Raw genomic sequence first — 15819 nt, forward strand, 5'->3', positions numbered from 1 at the left:
ATTATGCTCACAATGTTCTGGCTTCATTTTTTAATATTGTTTTTTAGTTTGCTTGCTGATTTTGTCATTTGTGTGTTTTTCTAATCATGCAGAATTTTACAGAGAAGTATATTCACTTTTAGATCTAAATAAGGAAGCCAACCAAAGACTTGGCAATGCAGACTATACACTGCAAACTATACACATCTATAAAAATAGATTAACATAATTCATTAGGTTCATGGCTGTCAGGTCACATTTCAAAATAACAATGCAGTGGTTCCTCTTGCAAGTGTCATTTAACTAAATTATAAGCTTCAATATCTACACTATTTGTCCCATATCCATCCCTGTGAGATAGAGAGTAAATTGACTGGTTCTTATATAGTGCTTTTCTACTCTATTAGAGCACTCAAAGTGCTTTACAACTACAACAGCCATTCACCCATTCGCCCAAGCACTATTAATATAACATCCACAGTCACATTCTAATGGATTCGGGGTAACTCAGGGTTCAGTATTTTACTCAAAGACACTTTAACATGACATGCTGAGTAGTCTATCAAGCCTCCGATCAGCAGATGACCCTGAGTCACAGCTACCTTTTTTAAGCCACATGTCTCATATGAACAAATTTACATTTGGTTACCTGACAGTAACATAGCCACTGCTGAAATGAGCAATCATGGCTGTAGCACTGTGGTGAGACGCCACTAAAATGGCAGCATTATACAACTGGGCATCTCAAACCATCAGGCCATGACAGTGACAATGAGGCTTGTCCAGAAGTGTCACCTCTCCCAGCCTCTGTCTGTCTTTGTTTCTCTTGCATTATTATTTCCACCATTGTCTCTTTCCCTATATCTCTCTCACTTTATGTGTCTCATACACACATGGGCACACACACACACATGTACAGAGAGAGAGGCAAAGACAGGGAGAAAGAGAGCGAGAGAGAGGAAAAGACAGAACGTCTTTATTAGTCCTCTGTATGCAGTCTGTGCTCAGCCTGAGATTGCAGGACTGACCCCTCACTGTGAGCTGCACAGGGGAAATGTTTACTCAAACCCCAAAGAACATGCCATTAACCTCTTTTTAGATAGAAGACAAACAATAATGTCCCTCCATGAGGGCAATAAAGACAGAACACCTATCCAGGACCATCATGACAATCATCTCATTATGAAGCTGCGGGAGGTGGTAAGGAGCCAGGGAGCCCGGTCTCCCAGGGATACTTTCTCTACAGTATACCAGTGTGTCTAACATTCAGTAAGGTATTTATGATATGCAGTCAAGCGCAAACAAATTGTTAACCCAACAGAGTTAAACCATTGCAAGCCTGACCCAAATGCTACAACTACTGCTTCCCCCCAACTTGATAAACCATTCATTTTGCTTACTTTCTTCCACCTTTCCTTATTGTGTCATCTCCTATAGTGTCTCTTTACCTCTTTTTCTCCCTAGAGATTGAGACGACAATCCTTGGGCTCTGATTAAAGCCCCAACCTGGGAGGACATTTTAGTGTTGAAAGTAAATGAGGGGGGGGGGGGAGTCTTCTTCTTAGGAACACGCAAGCATAATTCAGTCACACCTTGATATGTGTGAGTCAAAGTCCCCTTGCACGCATCAAATAAAGAAAGACACCACAAGCTCACACTCATCCCAGATTGAGGGTCTCCTCCTGGGTAGGCTTAAGAGCCCACTACTGGGTACCGTTTACCTGTGTCGTTTGAAGAGCCCATTATTTTAATTGAAAAAGTTACCTGCCCGCCAAAGGCAAACAGTGAAAAAAAAATGTGAGGAGAGTTAAAACAAAAACACCAGATGGTGATATACATGATAAAAATGATTGTTTATACTTACTGTTTGATTATATGTGATAATGAGAGTGGGATTCCTCAAGGCAATTATTGTCTGTGGCAGCCATATTGTGAGAGGACAAGAGAAGGACGGCACGGGCTGGTATGAGGAAGCGCTTATCAAATATCTCCGGCGGGGTGATTAGTGTAATAAGACACTGCAAGGTGAGATAGGCCACTCACACTCTTTTAGTATGTCTGTGCAAGTTTGCGTGTGTAATTAAGCGAAAAAGAATGGGTGTTAGAATGAACAAGAAACAGAGCCTAAGAGGGAGTCTGAGAAAGTATGAGCGACTCCCTTCATCTGTTTTCCATATCTGCGTGTGTCTCTGTGTCTTAATGTATACCCTGTCCCCATGTGCCTTACTCTGGTGGTGTGTGTGTGTGATATAATTCCTATGTTAATGCAGGTTCCCATGCCAGGCTGGCTGCCCCAAGGGCTATAGCCTATGACAGAGGGCAGATTGGGGGCACTTACCCCTGGCAGAGTCTTCTGTTCATGGAGGGCGCTCTGGGCCTTCAGTGCTGACTCTCTGGCACAGTATGTTAGAAAGGCACATCCTGCAGTATCAGGAGACAGGAGAAAGAAAAGCTTATTACACACCACTGTTAATGTTTAATGAAAGGAAGGGGGGAATTACAGTAACAGAGAGTTTTCAGATTTAAAGTGCACATGTAATTGCAAGTTATGTTTTTTATTGTACTTAACTGTCTTGAGAGATCAAAACACAAACTAAAAGCTAAAATCATATGTCATTGTGGTGATTTAAACTTTTTGTGCATGTCAAACATTTGATTATATTGCTATATATTACATTAAATAATATTCAAATATGATTAAATGCATAAACTACAAAAGAAATCCATCTCATTCATCACTTAAAACACCCTAGAAGAGATTGGTAACACATTTGTCTGTAGAGACCCAGTTTCATTCTTTTGCTCTTTTACAAATGTGCTGGTTCAGTACCCAACCAGTAACAGCTTCCAGAGTGTGAGGGTTCAACTGAAAATAACATAGTGACCAGGTTATATCACCGACTTTGTCACTCTCTTTTCTCTCTTTGTCTGTGATATGGATGAACCAAAGCTGGAGTTTGATGAGTTTGTTTCACTAAGGGTGGAGTTGAGGTAGACACACAAGTACAGCAGAGAGCCAAGAGAGGACAAAATTGAGCGAGCACTTCAGCTGTATGCAAACAAAATCTGGAGAGTCACCTTTCCTTGATTCTCTTCTTTGTTCTTGTGAATACTTTTCAAAGTTTTCACTGTTGACTTTACAAATAGGAATGACAATTGTTTCATAGTACAGTACACCTCTGAAAGGAGAACACTTGACTTGTATTAAGTCATTCAAGGTGAGCAGAAAAAATGCTTTGCATACAAAAGTGAACAGAGATTTGTTACAAAATGTAACTTAAATACAGATCAGCTTTTAATTGGATAACTCAACTGTAGTCGCGTTGTGAACAGGTGACACCAGCGTAGCGCCTAAGTTTCAGTGTGTAAATGTTACAAATAATTTAAAAATTCGCAGGAGTAGTTTCATTGAATATATGGCAAAAATATGACACCTAATATAAGACTTACCGTGTTATTATATTAAAATAGAATTCATATATCCTGACAGTTAAAATGTAGCACTCTAAATTAAGCAGTTCTATATCCTTGGACTCATTAAATGCTGAGAAGATTAAAACTTTACTTTTTTATGTGACAACCCCTTTAGATTAGATTTAGTGAACTTATGTCATCAATGTTTATGTCAATAGAATGTCTGCCACGTGGCTTGTGTTTTTTAGTGTTTTCATCTAATTCATCCATTATTGCCCCATTTTAATTATGACAAAGTACACAGGACTAAGCAAAACAAAACGGCAACATTGTTAATGTGCATGTGTAATGTGCAAAGTAAAAAAAAACCCATTTACTATTAGAAAGCATATGTAATGCTTTCTAATAGTAAATGACCACTTTCATAGCTACTGAAGCCCACAACAGAGTCCGTACATTTAAGGTGACAAGTGATTATAAAACTCTGACAATGAGCTGGAACTGTAACACATATTTGTGGATACTTTTGAGTCAGAAAATTCAGGAAAACAGAATATAAATAAATAGTAACTAGTAAGTAAGTCTCCTAAAAAATGTGACAGCTTTCATTAAAGGGTAAGTTGTTGCTCTGTTACGCGCTTGGCAGAGCTGACAATGGGTGACCCCCGTTCAGAAGAGGTTTTGCACTGTGCAGCATAATTTCTCATTACTACATGTCACACCTACTGCCAAGGATCCCCATGGGAGAAGACACACACATACACTCACACACACACCTACACATACAGATGATACCCGGCATGCCTAGCACCCATCATCCCCAAAAGCCAGAAACACACTCTGGCACCCAGCCAAGAGAGCTCCCTTTCACGACAACCTTCACCCACCTCCACAACTAGGTGGTTACTCAAGAGGAAAAATCACCTAAACGACACTGATGAAACAGCATGCCACACAGCAAAGCAGAAAAGTTTGGGAGCCTGGGGAAACACTCTTCATCCTTTATGGCATTACAAAACTGTGGAACATGAGTTGAGGACTCCTGGGGGGAACGTCCTGGCAAAGGCTTATGGGACTTGCAGGCTCGTGCTGATATTCTTCTATCGGTGCCATGCCATCTTTGACGTAGTTTTTAGTGCACATTTTTTCAGGAGAATGGCATAATTTTTATCTTGATGTTATATCCCCACAAATCAGTGAATCAGTGATGCAGCTGTAAAAATCTATAACTAAGGTCTTTTAATGTCAACATTTTAACAGACATTTAATTTACTTATTGTTTAGCTTTGTGTGAAATAGCTTAACTCCACACTTCAGCATATGTTAATAACTAAGTAAATGTATACACGTGTTGTTATTAAATGCAATTTAATAGAAATGACTTTGTTATACTTTGGTTCCCAAAAAGTTCCCAAAAAGCTGATTCTGTTCATCTGGAAGTAGCGTTTTTAGTGGGAGGAACATTTTTGTCACTCATCCAAGTGGCTTCTTCAGTTTTGTACTTTGGTTGGTTTTTGTTATAAGATAGTATAGAAATCATTACAGTTTCTGGAAAATGTTTTTGGTTTACGTCACAACATTTATTTTGCAAAATATCTCTATAACACAGCATTGTTCTCTTCATGTCTTTATTATCTTTTATAATGATTATAATAAATTCATATATTAATTAAGGTGCAATATCAGAATGCTAACACTGATTACATTAATATTAAATGTCTACACGTTAATGTATCAGTGCATTAATATTGATCATATATTATTGAGTATCATTTGAGGCTTTCCCGCAGTATTAATACTTAATAAATATTACATAATATATATGGAAAAATAATGCATTTAAATCTAAATAACAATCATATTAATGCTATTGTTTAAGTAATTGTGTACTTATATTATATTGTTGTTGCTTTACTGAAATAAAATTTAAAATGTGGAACTTTACTAGTACACCTGTAGTAATTAGGGGTGCAACAATACACAAAATTCACGGTTCGGTTCGATACTTTGGTGTCACGGTTCAATATTTTTTCGATACAAAAAAATGTTCATGCCTTTTTAATTTTTCATTTATTAAAATTATAAATATATATTTTAACTCAAAAGTACAGTTTTTAAATTTAATGTTGCTGAAACAACAAAATAAAAAAAATAAATCTATCTGATTGAGAAATCACTCAAAGAGAGTTTATTACAGAGAAATGGCTCTTTCCAAAATAAAAGCTATACTATACGCTTTTTCTGGGGTATACTCTCAGCAGCATATTAAACATATCAGGTCCCCATAAGGAGAATCATGTGCTAACGGATGTCTAAATGACTCAGGTAAAGTTTGTCGCATGCGTGCTTGTTGTTTTTGTCTGCTTCCACTTGTCTTTGCACTAGGATGATGTCAGCGTGAATGTGCAGTCATATTCGTTGTGTTCCCACTAGTGCTGTCAGCGTAAATCTCGTTAAAATGACATTAACGCCATAACGCGGCAAATCTCCGATGGCCCCGTGCTTGGGGCTGGACAGCGTCAACACAAGCTAACTGCGCTAACGCACTAGTTCCCACAAATTGAGCATTGCGTTGCACATCCGACACACTGTTTTACTTTTGTCCATGATGCGCTTACCTTCAGGGTCATACTTCACATGAAAACCAAGATAGTTCCAAACGCCATATCTGAATTAGGGTGGGGGAGGTTCAATTTTGGGTTGCGTTGAGGCATTTGCCATGTTGCAACGAGCTTAGCTTCTGTCTTGCTAGCTTGCGCTGCGCTCAGTGGATCTGCACTCCACAGTGCAGCCTAGGCGGAATAGTCGAACGCAGATCCACTGAGCGCTCAACACAGACAGCATTGTCAGAAGAAAAGTTGATAAAATAAATAAAAAATGTTGTATTGTTCGATACATATGCGTACCGAACCGAAACCACTGTATCGAACGGTTGCACCCTAGTAGTAATGCTACTTTGTCATGCAGGTACCCTTAGAAAAAAATGCATTTGATACTGTTAGTTTAAATAACATATTAAAGTGGGCTTCTTATGCAGTGTAGCCTTTAATATCCATTCAAAATATGTATCTGTCTCAGATTCCTGACAGCTGTTGAATATCTGCAAGACTTTGGGAAAGCTTTATACCCAACAATGTTGGCTCAGGGAACATCTGTAGCCCAAAGGATTCAGTGAGTGGGAAATCCAGTTGTGGAACAGATGAGCATTCTGCTTGGAGAACATGAATGACGGAGAGGAGGTAACAATGATCCAACAGCTGGTAGCAGGTTAGGCCTGTCATCTTAAAAATCTAAAGTAGGTAATTGGCATAGGATTACATATAATCGTTGGTATTATATTCAATGATGTAAAATGACTTGAAAAACAAACGACTTTTACTGAATATGCAGCAGAAGGTGCAAATTTATTACATATATACAAAATATTACAAAAAAACATCACATTTACACCAAATGAATACATGTTGTTTTGAATTATGTAAGAAAACAGAGCAAGGTTTAAGGATTTGGCAGTAATGTATACTACATGTTATTAAAAAACAGATAAAGCACAATTGCTCTGTGCATCATGTTGGGTTTTTTTGTTGTTGTCATGTTTAAGATGTTTCTGTTTTATCAAGTACATCCACTAACATTTAAATTGACACATTAGAAGTTTGACTTAACTAAATAATGACCAGCAATTAGGAAAATGCAGTAACTTACTGGGATTTAATGTGAAAAAGAAGATGAGAACATGTACAATGTTCAAAGATTAAGGGTAAGCACTGGCGATGGTTCAGCAAAAGAACTTGTGACTTTCTGTGATGAGCAGGTTAAGTGGGGTGAAAATAATAGTTGGGTAATCAAACACAATTTACCACACTACATTTTCAGTTAGGGACAAAAGTTCAACCGATTGTATTTAAGGCAAATGGAAAAGTAAACCCTGAAAAGTGGTTCAAAGAGAAAGCAGAGAATATGAAATGAGTCTTTTCTTTTGCAAGGCACATTGTGGGTAATTACTTAAAGAACTTTTCCCCCTGTAATGCTTTTTTCTAACAATTTGTTTTAAAATGGAAATTAGTATGTGTGAACAACTGCATGCATTGAGGCATAAGAGTGAATTGTGATTTTTTTTTAAGGCATCAGGCACCTGTAATTGAAATAACTCCAGAACAAATTTGTATAAATTTTCAATTCATTAGCTGTGAATTTATGAATCATCAGCAATTTGCTCCTCACATATGTCTCATCCAGCAATAATCATTAAACTGGAAAAAGAATGCAAATTAATTCCCAACAAGATCTCGGTGCAAAGAAATAAAATAAAATAATATAGTGAAACAACTGAATCCTGCCGAATGTGACAGCCTGACCCTCTGGTGAGTACTGAGACAAAGATGATGTGAGGATTCATCCACTTCCTGCGTCTGTGTTAAACATACTGTTACCTGGAGAGCATTTTTCCATCTTTCCGTTGTTCCATCCATCTACATTCAGAGCTGGCTCTTCAGAGCCGTTAGCTGTCTGGTTCACACACAGCCCCTTTTCTAATGATCAAAGAGGTCATCTGTAGACTTAAGCTTTACCTGTCACTCAGCTTACACAAACTGTCTATCACTGTCCAACACTTGCTCTACAACACTCCTACTGTAGATAAAATCCCATACGTGTATGGCTCTGTAACTCAGTGGCCATTACTAGAAGTCTGAAGGACTTAATTGACACAAAGCCACCAATCTGTCTCTGAGCTGAAAAGGATTTCTTGAACTCCAGGAGTATTGTGCAATTAGATATTACTGCCCCACTGTAGTTTACTTTTGGTTATTTCAACGCCTAAAAAGCTTTTTTATGTCAATTTGGCAGGCTATTTATAGCCAATTTCACTGCATGGACCTACCGAGGAGAGGAAAATGGATGAGGATATTTAACAACTCTTTGTATCGCTTCTTCCTGGCTGTGTGGTGCACCTCAGAGTCTCTCCTCTCAGCATCAGAGACGGATTGATAAATAACGCTACTCAAGCAAAAGATTTGCCCCCCACTAACATTCAGCATGTCTGAACAATGCATGCATTCTGGCACTGACACTAAGTATTATGGTAATGTAGTGCTCAGCGAAATGATGGATGTTAAACAGCACGACCTGGCTGCACTACACACTGGCGATCACCATGCCCGCAAATAGTGTCAAGTCATCCCACGCACTGTATACAGCTCCCTGACGACACACAAACTATCAAATCGGCATTAAAGGCAACAGTCTCTAGCAGCTATAAGGCTGGATATAATTATCTGTTAAGAGATGAAAAAAAATGTTCTCTGAACAGACTAACCATTCGGTTACACTCCTCTACCCAACTGTACAGGAAATCACAAAACAGAAAATTACCAGGATATTTAAGTCCCTGGAGATGCCCTAAACGCTCAAAGTAAGAAAGCACATAACATCTGTTCAAATTGTTGCAGTGCAATCCACATGAATTAGTCATGAGCTAATCTGACATATTTTGATCAGTTCTTAAATCCATAATTATGGTGCAATTTTTTTGTCATAGGCCTCGAGCTGTGAAAAAAGGCAGTGCTGCAAATCATCCATTAGGCATGTTTTACTGATTGACGCCAACAGTTATATGCATCATATATCTGTAACAAGTCAAATCTTTCTCACCCACGAATTAGACATGAAGAGGAATTTCAAACTAAAAGTCAAATTAAATGTATTGCATATTGCAAAAATAATAATAATGTTTTCAGGTATCATGGAGGCAGAGTTTTTATAACATCCTCTGGTTCTCTGATACCGTGCTGTGAAAAATGTTTATGTTGTGGGGAAAAAAGAAAGTTGATTGAATTTCTGATGATGTTACAATATTGAGAGCCTTCCGGGCCTCTGACATAAAAGACTGCCAATATACATTGGCATGTTGTGCATTGTTGTGAACGAAGCCTGTAAGCTGCTTTATAAACCCCTGTGTAATATGCACGCAGCTGCCTTATTAGGCACAAGTAGGTGTTGCTTCAGCTTTATAATACTTCTTGCACTTTAAGTTTGTTGTTGTTAAACTGTATTTAATTCAATAAAAAAGGTGTTTGTTTGTTTTGTTTTAATTTAGCTTAGCTGCACAGATTGAAACAGGGTCAAAATAATATCAACATGTCTCCACATTAAATAAATAAAGGAATTGTTGAATTATTAAATTAAATGCAATGCCCCAACTGCAGTCTTCAAAATGAACACAAAAAAATTGAATATTGAAACTGTTGCATGAGTATTGTATTATGTCACATTAGCCTAAGCTCGATGTTCTCTAAAGTGGTAACTGAGTGCATATACTGTGCACTAAAGATTACAGCAAAATATTATATTGTATAGAGCCAAGTAAACGACTCAAGCTACAGCGTTGACAATGGTTACACAGTAACAACACTTATCTATATTGATTAATACCATTTATATCAGCAGACAATCAACAGGCATAAATAAAACTATCTATTGTGGACTGTAGTAGATAAAGATTACCTCAGGGATTTCTACTGGACAGCAGTGAGTCTGGGATTCATGTGAGTCTAACATCTACCAATTATTTCTCAAATGACATCCCAGATGAGTCCATACTTGTAAAACTTACATACTAGACGTATTTTGGCCAGTCAGTGTTTTGGACAAATACGTTATATTACAGAATTTGCACTGCTAGACCACCAAACTGCATTGCACTGTTTAGAGACCTTCATTATTAAACCTGCATTTATTTATTTAGTTACTTATTTATCCGACACTGTCAGCAGTGAAAAACAAACCTGCAGGATAAGACATATTATTTGACTTTAAGTTGATTTGAGACTCTTGGTATCACTTGATAACAGTTTTGTTGGTTTGTTTGTTTTGTTTTGTTCATAGATCTATCCAGCAGACTAAGAGCGTTAGCTTTCATTTGATCTTATTTTTCTCTGAGCCTGATAAATGGGAACTTATTTGCGTTGCATTTTCAAAATGATTCTACTTTAAAAAAAAAACTTAAAAAAACAAACAAACTGCCCACTTCAGTCAAAATCAACATGAGGACAACAGCAACAGTGAAGCAAAACAGTAAATTTGAAACCGCCCCAAAAATAAAAGAGTCAATCCTAAAATCTTTTACAGGGATCCACAGAGCTGTAGAATAAGGTGATTATTTTTTGTGCATGTATTACTCCTTGCATGACTCCTAACTTGTTTTAAATGTTTTAAATACAGAAAAGATCAACTAGACATACTGTACAACAGTACATATAAAATATATAATAACAATGTGATGGTGTTTGGATCAATCGCATGTCACCTTTTATTTTGGCAGGTAAAAAATGGAATAATTGCAGTAAAACTGTTTTTCTTTCTTTCTATAATTTTAATTTCAAATTCTTTTTTTGTTGTTGTTGTTGTTTTGTTTGTTTTTTTTACCTATTTTTTTATTTGATACATAACAATTAATTTATAATTCAATTCATTTAAAACATGGAACTTAATTAATGACAGACTTAAGTTAAACATGTCTTGTTCACTGTGTTGTTTATAGGACACTTTGTCTTGGAAAACCTGTAGCCCTTCTTTCAAAGTTAAGTAATTCATTTTACCTTCGGTTCCCCTACAAAAGCTTCCAGTGTCAGAATGATCAGTCTGTTTGTAGTTTACTCTTTTCTCCTTGAGTGACACAGCTGATTTTACACTATATCTACTTTGTTTTGTTAATGTCACTAATCCCATTTTCTCACTCTTGTACTTTCTTGCTTCAGTCTAGAGATGTCACACATTGGCACAGCAGGGCACATGAGCATGGTTTAGATGAGTGGCCAATAAGAAAAACTCATCCATATAATGCATTGGTAAAATCTTATTAAAAGTGCACGCCTGTGCTCCCAAAGTGACTTTGAATGTCACGCGGGATGAAGTGGGCATAATGCGAACATCAGAGTGGCCTTGGTGGAGGATGATTTGAACAGGCATACAGCTTTGGAACAGGATTATCCTTCCCGAGGCAACTATCCTCCAGAGTGTTGACATTCAGGGATGGTTAAGGACAGGCGTAAACAACACGGATATCAGAAATATTGTTTTAATCGATCATCAGGCTCCAAAGAGGAAAACCAGAAAGACAAGAAGCAGGTTGAACACCAGCAGCTGATGGCTGGAGAAACAGGTGGTGCATGGAGATCCTCAGGGCTGCACACACAAGAAAGTAATGGTGAGCCTTCGCTCATTTCTCCCACTAGAGCGCCTGACCAGTCTAATCAATAAGATCATGAACTACTGCCACTGAATTACATATCATACATAATTTTCCCGCCTGGTGAATTATTTTTTGAGAGTGAATTGCATGTGAATTCAGCACCAGTGGTGAATATGTGAATGTGTGTTATTTGCCTGTGTGCTGTCTCAGTGCAAGTGTCTGTCTGTGTGCACACGTGCATGTGTGTGCGTGTGTGTGTATGAGAAAGAGAGCAAAAGAGATAATTAAAGCATAATCCAAAACTATATGTATGTATATAAATTGTTTCTCAATACAGTGCTCTTTAACTTAAACTGATTTCTGGTTATATTTATATAAGTAATAATAATCCTACCAAATAAACTTAATAAGTACGTAATATGAATAATAATAACAATAATAGTAATAGTAGTAGCAGTAGTGCAAGTAGTCTCACAATAAAGATAAAAAGTTATACATTTTTATTGTAGCTTCTTAAATAGATTACTAACTGAGAAAATAATGTATAATAAAAGACTTTAAATATATGATAATGATCAAAATTTTAATTTTAATAAAATGTTTTGAAATTGTTGCAATCACATCAAGTTAATGACAAAATTTTATAGCAACAGTACAGGAAGGAATAAGTTGAACAAGACTTAAACTTTGAATTGTGGACTTAAAAAAGAAGAAAAAATAATTTAAGCTTGTCTAGAAATACAAAGCCGAATTGCACACTGGCATTCATTACTATCACTGTAATTAGAACCGATCGATCCGTGATTATCCGTTACGTGTCTGACTAATTACTAAGTGTACACAGATCCCGCTCCTTTTGGACAATAAGGGTTCGGGGGTGAAAAGAGCAAGCGAGAATGCAATGTGTGCTGGAGCCGAGCCTCTACTATCATCCTGCTTTGTACTTCCTGACTGCAACCCGCCCACGGAGCCCCGTTACAATACAGCTGCCATGTAAGTAGTATTTTCCACAGCTAATGACGTCCGAAAAGTAGAAAACATATCAGCCCGCTGAAAGGTCAAAGCAGCTTGTCAGCACCACGTTAATCGCCGATTTTGATTGTCTGATAATGGCTTACATTTTCAGCTCCCCGGAAAGTATTTACTTCTCGCTGATAATATACAGCAAATGTGATGGATTTTTTAAAATGGAATTTATGCGCCTGCACAGCTGCCTGTCCCGTGTCCCGCCCCCTTAACTGGCCTTAACGGGGATGCTGAGCACATGATAGTAAATGTAAACACACAAAGGCATTTTCAGCTGTAGTATTCACGTGGATTGTCTGGTGGCGGTAACAATTAACCCTGCACTTCCAAGCCGTTCACTTCCACGTGTTCCCCCTCTCACGCCTCAGACGTAGTTGTGTGTGTGCCTCTGCGTGTGCGTGTGTGCGTTCGAAGCCACTACGGGGCTCCCACACTGTCCCAAACATCTGCAAATTAGCACACTTTTCATGCCCTCTGCCCCAGAACTGAGCCGGGACGTTCTTTGTCACTACTTTGCGTAAACCTTTTCTCAATCCCTAAAGCACCATAAAAGTAGTCAAAACAACCAACCTTTATGCATTCCCGTAAACCTGTCTTTCAGAACAGTGAGTTCGTATATCTTTCCGAATTCCTCAAACAGGGGTTTCAGGTCTTTTTCCTCCAGGTTTCTGGGAATCTGCCCGATGAAAAGCTTGATGGCGTCGTGGTCCTTCATTGGAATGGTGTTCTGGCCGATGGTAAGCCCGTTCATCCTGCCGGCGCTGTTCGTGGTGCTGAATCCATTCTCTTGCTGCACTCCGTTTGCAGTGACTGTAGCCATCTTTCCTCAATGGGCCGGCGGGCTGCTCTCTCTCTCTCTCTCTCTCTCTCTCTCTCGCTCTCTCTCTCTCGCCTCTGTGTAGTCAACTGCACATTGCACACTCCCCCCCTCCGTTATATCTTCCTGTCTCCCCACTCCTCCTCCGGTTCTCCCTCCCTACCCTCTCCTGTCCTTCCTTTACAGGCTAAGCCGCTTTGTTTGGAATCAGTGTTATTTATTTATTTATTTATTTATTTTTCTTATTCTTTATGAGTTTTTATTTTTTCCGCCCCCCCCCCCCTCCCCACACACACACTCACACTCCATCACCACCGCCACCCCCAAGCTGCCACTCTGTCCCGTGACGTCAGCTCATACTCTTATGAATACACCACGCCCACCATCTGATTTGCATAATGAGTTCGACCAAGGCGAATGGGAGAGCAGGTTGACTAAGGACCCCACAGGGCAGAGTAAGAACTCAAACATTTGGGTAGAGTGTAAAGGTTGGGACATTTAAATGATGCAAATTCAACATTAGTGCTTCTTCCCCAGCTTATCTGCGGTGGTTTAAGTTTGTCTCGGAGAGCAAAATTTGATGCTCCTTTTGGCGGAAAAATATTGACCTGATTTTAAACTAGTTTGAGTTCATCTCTAGTTCGTAATTTATTAATAATAGAAATTAATCAAAATCTAAATTGCTTTTAATGACTTAAATGTTAAGAGAACCAACCCTGCATTTTTGTGTTTTGTATAAAAGAAGATTCACGATAGTTACGCGGTGTTACTAAAAATGCTGTCCTCATAACCCTTCTTTGGTGTGGTGAACGTATTTGCCAATGTTATATATCCCCTGAGGTAAATAATGTGATTTATCTGGTATACTGGGGTAAAAAAAAAAAAGTCTATGAGATGTATAGAAAGAAAAGCAGGAGAGTTGTATGTCTTAACACCAGTATTGAAAAACACTCTTATGAACCCTTGTAGAAATGATCTTTACACCAGCAGTTCTCAGGAGACAGGTCCCTGTTGATTTTCATTGTAACCATCTAACAAGGACTATTGTACGCCTGGGACACCCGGTGAATTCTACTGGTGAAGCAGAAAAACAACACGGGTAGGATACATAAAAGCTCATATCTATGCTTTGGTCTACTAGTCTACTGTTCAATATGTATTGGTAGAGTTCTTTAAATAGAAGTACCAATGACTGCACGTTTTAATACGCAATACAGTCATAAGTCTACAATCATGCAGAAATCTGAAAAACTTAGTGCAAGGTCATTTAACTTTGAATGACCCTGGAGGCTTTGAGATTTTACCCAGATGAAGAATTACATTTAGTATAGTGTTTGTGGACACTTCAGTATTTTTTTTCTAAGACAAATTCTTTCAAGATTTCACCCTCTTAATTAAAAAAAAGGACCTATAAAATATTGAAAATTTAGATTACTAAATTGGCATCGCAAGTTATGCTCCAAGTCTTCATATGCGTTTTGACATTTTGGCTTGTTTGTTTGTTTGTTTTTTAAAACTGTTTTCTTCAAAATAGCAGTAGATACTCTGCAAGCTCACTAGATAATTTCAGATTCTTGGCATATTTATCTTTGATTTGAAACTATAGCTGATTTAATAAAAAGGTGATTCTGAAAGAAACTAGTAGCTTTCCAGGTGTTAGAATCATCTGCAATGTCTGAGTGAATAACTAAAAAGTTTGCCACAACCTTCGTGGTACAAGAGTTTTAATAAAATAAAACATATTTTTCTTTCTCACTGAGATAAAGGCAAGGAGGTAGCGAGAAAAAAGGTGAAGAGAATAAAATAGTGTTTGAAATAATGTTAGCTGAAACCTCTGGATTTAAAGCCGCTGTCTGTCACTGTCCATGGTGCTGAGCCAGTGCTGCCATTCATAGACCGTGAAATAGATTGGAGCTACAGTTTTAACAGTACGTTTGCACTACAAATTCTCCATACATTCTATCTAAGTCCTATGAACCTTTACGAACCTTTCAGGCCTTTTCACGATGCAGAGAATGATGCATTCAGCACCACTATCCATACAAGAGCCTTCCTCTTCATGCAAATAAGCATGTGCATGAGCAGTGTTTCATAACTTGCCATGTATTTTGTACAGTGAAACCTATAATTGATGCACATGTGAATATGAAATTCATGCAAGGCCAGTCAAGACCATATTGATATAGATAATTATGCTTAATTATGCAAACTGGCATTTATGTAGATCCTGCCATGCATCAATCGTTGACTGTATCTGATAAGTTCAAGAGGTGAAGTTCTATACCTGACCCTGGCCTCTGTTCCTCTTGTTATATTCTGGGAAGAAAAAAAAACAGTCATTTGGGACCAATATAAAATCCCTGAAAACTGCATGTTTACTGAAGTGTATTCA

General features: G+C 38.0%; 1 protein-coding gene across 9 annotated transcripts in view; it reads right to left on the reverse strand.

Annotated features, from left to right (window-relative positions):
* The window catches only part of celf6 (CUGBP Elav-like family member 6), a 152206-nt gene extending 138703 nt beyond the window's left edge, over nt 1–13503 (reverse strand). For all 9 annotated transcript variants that reach the window (XR_015125278.1, XM_086265941.1, XM_086265611.1 and 6 more), the window contains exons 1-2: nt 13181–13503; nt 2318–2400 (exon numbers count right to left, since the gene is read on the reverse strand). Coding sequence is in view for 8 of the 9 variants with exons in the window: in XM_086265941.1 (XP_086122067.1) it covers nt 2318–2400; nt 13181–13430 (333 nt within the window). In the remaining variant the exon portion in view is untranslated. The remainder of the gene's footprint in view (nt 1–2317; nt 2401–13180) is intronic.
* Between the last annotated feature and the right edge of the window lie 2316 nt (nt 13504–15819).

Source organism: Aulonocara sp. 'chitande type north' Nkhata Bay, linkage group LG1 (genome assembly GCF_057382095.1).
Source record: "Aulonocara sp. 'chitande type north' Nkhata Bay isolate Kocher_YH1m ecotype deep benthic linkage group LG1, A_spYH_male_GT1.1, whole genome shotgun sequence".
Taxonomy (NCBI): domain Eukaryota; kingdom Metazoa; phylum Chordata; class Actinopteri; order Cichliformes; family Cichlidae; genus Aulonocara; species Aulonocara sp. 'chitande type north' Nkhata Bay.